Here is a 7,909-nt window from a genome sequence, read left to right on the forward strand (position 1 = left end):
GGATGAACTGAGCAGTTTGCAGTGTTGACGCCTCCTAGAGTCTGAAGCGCAGAAACAGCATGTGCCCCACTCATAGCTCTGTCCGCATCTTACCTGACACCTGTCAGTAGCCGCTCACGCTGACACCACGGGGCACCAAACTCAGGGCTGCCACCATGGCGCACTCGCCACTCACTCTCCCACATGTGGCTCCAGGGGAGGGCCGTGGGGTCTCAGCCTTGCTCTGAGCCATTTGTTTACCTGGTGGTGTCTCCGTGTCCTAGCCTCTGGCCTTGGCATGCCAGAGGCCACGGAGCCACAACAGTAGACTCACGTTCTCTGCCTCATCTGGGACACCTCCAGGAGCTCCCTGCTGCTCCTTGCGAACCCACACAGAGTGCAGGTCACTGGCTTCCTCTCGGTTGGTGTCTGAGTTGGCGTAGAGATAACGGTTACTCCGAAGCCCGTGGCACATTCTCATCTTGTATTTTGTTTGTTTGCTTTGTTTCCCTTCCAAACACAGTCACATTACAAAATTTAGAATTGTCAGGCAAAAAAGCGCAGAGGTTTGCTATGGTCCTAGATGGTTTGAAAGACAGTCCCTGACTGTTTGCCTGACAAAGTGAGGTGACTGCTTGTCGTGTGTTCCTGCTGCAGTGCTCTGTGGGACATCGAGACCGGCCAGCAGACGACCACGTTCACTGGACACACTGGGGATGTTATGAGCCTTTCTCTTGCTCCCGACACCAGACTGTTTGTTTCTGGTGCTTGTGATGCTTCAGCCAAACTCTGGGATGTGCGAGAAGGGATGTGCCGGCAAACTTTCACTGGCCATGAGTCTGACATCAATGCCATCTGCGTGAGTAGGGGGTGAAGATGTGGGTTTGGGGGCCTTTGCCAGCCATCAGCAAGTTAGATTACTTCTTTTTTTTTTTTTTTTTTTTAAGATTTTTATTTACTTATTCATGAGAGACAGAGAGAGAGAGAGAGGCAGAGGGAGAAGCAGGCTCCCAAGGAGCAGGGAGCCCGATGCGGGACTCGATCCCAGGACTCTGGGATCATGACCTGAGCCGAAGGCAGACACTTAACAACTGAGCCACCCACGCACCCAAGTTAGATTACTTCTTGTATGCTGCTGAACACATCAAGTTTTAAAATGTGTTCAGGGTTGGATGTTCTGTCTTTTGTATGCAACTATAACCTATTTCACAAAAACTCCTATGGAAAACTTAGCTGTGATGCAGTCTGTCCTCGTGACACCAGCTAATTCTGTGCTAACTGTTCACCTCACAGATGTTGGGGATGGGCCTGTTGTGTGCAGGTACCTGCTCCCAGCCCCGGGGCAAGCCAGGGATTGGGACCAAGCTTCCCTCCAGCTGGGGGGCAGTGAGGCAGTAGCTAAGCCAGTCAGCACAGCCTCTTCGGAGCAGGAGGCCAAGGCTGAGCTGTGAGCAGAAACCTTGCACCCTCAGCCCCTCCCTGTGGCTGGGGCACAGCCAGCAAAAGGAGCCTTCCCTTTGCCTCGTCACCCTGACGTGAGGGGCTCTTGCGAGAAGATGTGAAGGGTGGTATCTGGTTGGTTGGGGCTGGGGGTCCCTTCTCCATGAGGCTTGTCTGGCTGCTGGCGGCCCTCAGGGGTGACCATACTCTTCCTGATCCCCTGGAAAACCGTTAGTCATGAAATGAAGTCTTCTCTGGGGACAACAGTGGCTGTGGCTGCCCCGGTACCGATGCCCTCAGGTCAGGGTGCCCAGGTGGCTGCCGCTCCGACCCGCTGGCTGCCCGAGCCCAGCCCCTGCTGACCTTTCCCTCCTGTGGCAGCGGCAGCCCTGCTGTCGGGCAGTCCCATTTCCAGTACTTCTCTGTGCATTTGCATACTCTCTTCACTTGCTTTTCTAGTTCTTTCCAAACGGCAACGCATTTGCCACTGGCTCGGATGATGCCACCTGCAGGCTGTTCGACCTTCGGGCGGACCAGGAGCTCATGACTTACTCCCATGACAACATCATCTGCGGGATCACCTCGGTGTCTTTCTCCAAGAGTGGGCGCCTCCTCCTCGCAGGGTACGATGACTTCAACTGCAATGTGTGGGACGCACTCAAGGCCGACAGGGCAGGTAGGTGTTTGCTGGGCCTTCCCGGGCCTCCTTACGTTCAGGTAGCACTTTGGAGGATGGACATGATGCACCGCGGCTGAAATGTTTAGGTTTGTGCCCGTCGTGCCGCTAAGAAACATGTGCCGTGCCCGAGTACACCTGCCTGCCCCGCGGCATGGCCTGGCGGAGGGAGGGGGGACAGGCCAGGGCATCCGTAGCCGGGCTCTCAGGGCACACGGGCTTCCTTAGCACCAGCAGTTCTCCTTGCACGCACCGTGTGAGGTGCGCATGGACAGCCGCAGTGGGCAGGACGAGGCGAACTGCTGGGTCTTCAAGGCCCTCACTTTGCCTTCTCTCCCCTCTGGCTGTATGTGGTGGAACTGTATCATCTAAGTGTGGGGCACAGGCTTGGGCAGGTGTGCCCAGTGAAGTATGAAGTCTGAAGTTCACACATCGAGGGCAAGGGTGTGGTTGTCAAGTGCATTAAAACACACCTTGGAGGCGCCTGGGTGGCTGAGTTGGTTAAGCGACTGCCTTCGGCTCGGGTCATGATCCTGGAGTCCCGGGATCGAGTCCCACATCGGGCTCCCTGCTCGGCAGGGACTCTGCTTCTCCCTCTGACCCTCCTCCCTCTCATGCTCTCTCTCCCTCAAATAAATAAAAAATAAAATGAAATTAAAAAAACAAAAACAAAAAAAAAACCACAGCTTGTACAGGGGCGTCTGGTTGGCTCACTGGGTGAAGCGTATGACTCTTGATCTCAGGGTTGTTAGTTCAAGCCCCACACTGGGTGTAGAGAGTGTATATATATATATATATTTTCTTAAGATTTATTTATTTTAGAGAGAGCACGAGCAGGGGGAGGGGACAGGGAGAGAGAGAGAGAAGCGGACTTACCCACAAAGTGTGGAGGCAGACATGGGGCTCAGTCTCACCACCCTGAGATCATGACCTGAGCCAAAACCAAGAGTCGGATGCTTACCTGGCTGAGCCACCCAGGCGCCCCAAAAATAAAAATCTTAAAAAATAATAATAAAACACAACTTGTACAAAAGATGAGAAACTTCCTGTATTAAACACAGACAGGCGACTGAATTGAATTGACACTTTCAGGATCTTTCAACTCTGTACCTTGGCAGGGGGAAGAACGGAGCATGACTGGGGGTCTCCTGGGGTTCTTTCCTTGACCTCCCACTTTCCGATGGATCTTTTCCCGCCCTGGGCTGAGCTCCCCTCCTGCTCCCCCTGCTCCCTCTCGCAGACCCCCTGCCCCCACTGCCTCTGCCCCGACGGTTCCCCGGTCACAGTGCCACGGCGGAAAACACTGTTCCGTCCAGCTGAGACTCTCTCTTTACTCAGCTGTGAAAGTAAGGAGTGTGGGAAAGAGACAGGAGTTCTCTGAAGTTAGCCGTCAGAGTCTTCTGGACGGACATCGAGTGTTCGGGCTGATAATTATCCGGGCACAGACGCTGAGTGTCAACAGGGGCTTTTGTCTCCCTGTGGGTTCAGCGTGGGGTCACCGTGTGACATCCCGTTGGCCCTCCCCCTCTTGCATCTGTCACCAGCCCTCTGTGTTTTGTGCCCTGTGCTGGGCTTCAGGGATTATAAACAAATGAAGAACAGCCCACGGCCTTATACTCTTGGGTTGTAATTGCCCTGAGATTGGGATGGTTGGATTTTTTTTTTTTTTAAGATTTATTTATTTTAGAGAGACAGTGCACTAGTGGGAGAGGGAGAGGGAGAAAGAGTCTTGAGCAGACTCCACGCTGAGCGGGGAGCCTGACGCAGGGTTCGATCTCATGACCCTGCGATGATGACCTGAGTGGAAGTCAAGAGTCGGGTGCTCAACTGACTGAGCCCCCTCAGGCGCCCCTTATTTAAGCTTCTTACCATCATGAGTATACTCAAGAGTTGGTGCAAGAGGCCCTGAGTTGTTCACTGTGTGTTTTGTGCCTTTTTATCATGTCTGTTCCTAGTCATCATGCTGTCTTAATATGTTACCAGGTGCTCCAGTATATCTTTATTTTGTTTGAATACTTCCCCTGCTGTAGGTGCCTTCACATTGTTTTTAAGAGAGGAGTGTATTGAGCTTTACTCGCCGTGGCGGAGCGTGGCTTCTCTTCCTCCTGGCGTCCTTTCCTGCCAGGGAGGTGTTGCGGGGGCTGGGCCTCAGCGTTTGGGGCCTTCCTCCACGCGTGGTTTTGCACCGCACCCTGCAGAGCATCAGCACATCACTGCTTGGTGGGGCACCTCTGGGTCCCGGAGTGACTGGGCTCTCATCTGCTCTCAGGTGTCTTGGCTGGGCATGACAACCGCGTCAGCTGCCTGGGGGTGACTGACGATGGGATGGCCGTGGCGACAGGGTCCTGGGATAGCTTCCTCAAGATCTGGAACTAACGCGGACAGGTAACACAGCGGCCCGGCGCCCTCCCTGCACATAGCTCTCTGTACTTCTCACAGCACAGAGGAGTTCACACTTGCTAGATTAATTTTGATGTTGAGTTGATTTGGAATTATGGTGAGGCGAGCCTTGCGTCCACCCGAAACAACATGCCCTTGGCAGCAGACAGGCGGTGCGTCCACCTGAAACAACGTGCCCTTGGCGGCAGACAGGCGGGGCGGGAGGGAGAGCAGTAGCACTGACCTTAGATGTTCTCTTTCTACATTTCTTTAAACTCTGTTTGAAACAGCAGCTGGACGTCGTGGCGACTGGAAGACCATTCCAACCTTGAAGCGTTACAGTGATAGCATTTCCAATCCGCCCCTACTAACGTGGACGCCCTGCACCCCCTCAGAACTTCAAAAGGGCAAGACCTTTTCCTTCACTTATTGCTGAAACCAAGAGCACAATTCCCATGAAGAGAAGAATCTCTGTGCTGTAAACTCAAACAAATTGTGCATTCCTCCCGGGACCATTGTCTTTGTTTTCTTTTTTGTCTTGAAAAGGAAATACTATAATAAACGTGCTAACCAGAAGGTAAACTTGAGTGTAATTGCGAGGCAGACACACCTTTTCACTAGTTCATTTGAATTTTAGGTCAGTGACCCTGTTTTGTGCTGTTGATGCAAAACAAGTTGAGGATTTTATCTTGTAATCAGTTCTAAATTTCAGGTTGTGTTTGTAACAGAATTCTGCAAACATTCATATTTCCTTTTTAAAATATATTCCTTTACGTTCAGTAGTTACACAGAGGAAGAGGGTCTGGTGCAGCCTCTCTGAAATTGTTAATGATGTAAATTGAGTCCCTTGTTTTTTATTTTTTGTCTCGTGTCACATAATTGTTACGCACAAACACGGCATAGAAAGGAAGATGCTAATAAGGAAAGGAACCAAGCACATGCTGTGGATGGTCTTGAATGCGTGATGAATAGTAAACTCAGATTAGGCACCTTCTGCTCCCCGACCTGTCCTCCCTACCTTCTCAGTTCAGTCCTTAATCTCACCTTGGGTTTCCTTGTGAAGTCGGAGGGACGTTCGTAATAATAGCCTAACACTACCCTGCGCCCCACCCCCAGCCGTCAGGAACCTCTGTTTTCCAGAGAGGCGCCCGTCCTGTGCTTGGATAGTCAGTCAATTATTTGTGTATGAAACCATGTACAAATCAATGTTTTGAAAATAATGATCTCAAACTTTCTAAGTTAAATTTTAAAAAATTTGATCGTTTGCCATATTGGGTGGGTTTACTCTTAGAATCGCATGCTGTAGAAATGCTCAAAAGCGCATATAGGACTCAGTCCTTAGATGTTCTTTTTCTTTTAAGAAGTAACCTCTTTACAGTGTAACCACTGCGGCTCTGTCCACTCACGTCTGCACAAGTGTCGGGGGCAGGGCAGCCCGCAGGCTTCACGCTTGGGCAGCGGGATCAGTCACTCTTTCTTTCTTTCAAAAAAAAAAAAAAAAAAAAAAGTCCTGTTCCAAATGATCACTGTTGGATTCGGGGGTGGGGGTGGGGGGCAGGGGATGGAGACCCTGGCCTTCCTCTGTGAATTCCTCCTGGCCTGTCTTTGCCGTGGAGCCAGCCTTTTGCACCCGAGGCGGATCGTTGTCTAACACGCAGGCCTCCCTGGTCCCACCGGAGGCCGGTGTCCAGCAGCCGCGGCTGGACGGCAGTGCCGTGGGCTGCCTCCCTGCACCCTAGCCCCCTTCCCGCAGCAGCGGTGGCTTCTCTCTCCTCTTTCTGCAGCAGCCTGTGCACAACTGTGCTGTGACATGCAGGAGGCCTGGATCTGGCGGAGAGAATAAACACGAGCCCTCCTTCCTTCCCATCGACACCTCTGTAGAGCTCTCTGCACCCTGTGCCCCTCACTGTTTGTATTTAATTTTAAAGTCAGTGTATTGCAAGGAGGCTGGGTGCAAGATAGATACTATATTAAACTGTACCGTTATTTAAGATGTAATAAAGCAGTTTGACATGAGGGACTTTGGTGCGGCTGCTTATTTGCAAGGCTGTTTGGGTTCCTGATGACAGCCATCGTGCCCCGGCCGCCCTGCTCGGTGAGGTCGGCCTGATCTGGTCATGTGGGCAGCGCCGTGGCTGCCCGCTCCTCTGCCAGGTCTTTGGTCCCCATCACCAAGAGTCCATGAAAGGAGGGTCAGGTCCTCTGTCGGGTCCCAGCAGTTCTGCCACCACCCAGACCGGCCCCCCACCCCCGCTGCCCAGGCCCCTGCCCAGGGTGCATGGACTGCCCCCAGCGGCCATCCCTGCGGTCTCTTGTCCTCCAGGCCTGAGCCCCTTGCTTCCTCTTCCCTCTGTTAGGATGTCTGAGGACGTTACTCCTGCTGACTGAGTGGTTTTTATCTCAGTCTGGATAAAAAGAACTGTAGTGTGGAAGAAAAATAAGCATCTGCCACCAAAGTGTGAGAAACAAGTCAGAACGGGCATATTCCCAAAGGAGCTCCACCTGGGCAGGCCCGTTCCTTCCTTACTCTACACGGTTGTCGGCCGTAACTTGGTAGTTTTCGTGGGTTAAATGCTGGTACTTTTTCATAAATAAGTGAAGACTACTCTCCATGGGAAGTACTGCCACCTGAGGCTCTGTTCTCCAATTATCAGCAAGATGGAGCAGCAGGGGCCTCCTGTCGGTTTCTGCGAGGACCAGGGGTGCTGTCTCCTCGGAGACTGGCAGCCTGAATGGTGGGTTTGCCTGGCTTCAGCCTCCTCCCCAACGGCTCCCTGAAAGACACTGCCCGTTGTCTTAGAAGAAAATGCCAGAGAGCATCCGAGGTGCCCCTGGGGCTGACAGCCGGAATCCTTGGGAGGGATGTTCTGGGATCAGAAAGCAGGTGGTAAGCCAGCCCAGGGGCACACCCTAGGATGGGCACAAGGTTGGCATGGGGTAAAATGGAACCTGGTAGTCTTCGGATGCCTACCTCTTCCTATCTCCTTCAGTGCCCCAGCCTGGCACCCAGCATGCCCCCCTGCCTAGGGCACAGAGCGGCCCTTTGCTGGCTCTGAGATTACTGTCCCACTTTCTCAGCAAAGCAGTCCCTGCGAACAGGCATCAGCCGGGGCATCTAGCAAGGAGCCCACGCTGCCAGGGCAGACTGCTGGTTCTCAACCTTCAGGCACAAAACAGTCTTGTACGGACTGAGCAAACCCTTTAGCACTTGGCCTGAGCTGCTTGGGCAGTCCTGGGAAGTGAGCTCTTGCTCTGTGCCACGCGTCCCCTCCAGGGTGCCCACCCCGCTCCCTTCCACTCCTCCAGTCTCCCCTGCAACCACTGCCCCTCCTGGTTCTAGTCATGGCTCTGCCCTTGGGGGCACACCTGTTGCAGGTGCGCTGTCCAAGCTCACGGAGCCCTCGGAGGCTGGACTCCAGCTGGGGCCTCTGACTT

At 53.1% G+C, this 7,909-nt stretch overlaps 1 protein-coding gene across 3 annotated transcripts in view; it reads left to right on the forward strand.

The window, feature by feature from the left end:
* GNB1 (G protein subunit beta 1) overlaps positions 1 to 6,490 on the forward strand; it is a 96,377-nt gene extending 89,887 nt beyond the window's left edge. For 2 of the 3 annotated variants that reach the window (XM_028108217.2, XM_028108218.2), the window contains 4 exons: positions 637 to 838; positions 1,879 to 2,095; positions 4,365 to 4,480; positions 4,765 to 6,490. In XM_028108217.2, coding sequence (XP_027964018.1) covers positions 637 to 838; positions 1,879 to 2,095; positions 4,365 to 4,471 — 526 coding nt within the window. In that variant the 3' untranslated portion in view covers positions 4,472 to 4,480; positions 4,765 to 6,490. The remainder of the gene's footprint in view (positions 1 to 636; positions 839 to 1,878; positions 2,096 to 4,364; positions 4,481 to 4,764) is intronic. The other variant, XM_028108219.2, reaches the window with a different exon arrangement.
* The last annotated feature ends 1,419 nt before the right edge of the window (positions 6,491 to 7,909 follow it).

Source organism: Eumetopias jubatus, unplaced genomic scaffold (assembly GCF_037043125.1).
Source record: "Eumetopias jubatus isolate StellerSeaLion01/CBP00866 unplaced genomic scaffold, mEumJub1_p1.0 scaffold_4, whole genome shotgun sequence".
NCBI lineage: Eukaryota > Metazoa > Chordata > Mammalia > Carnivora > Otariidae > Eumetopias > Eumetopias jubatus.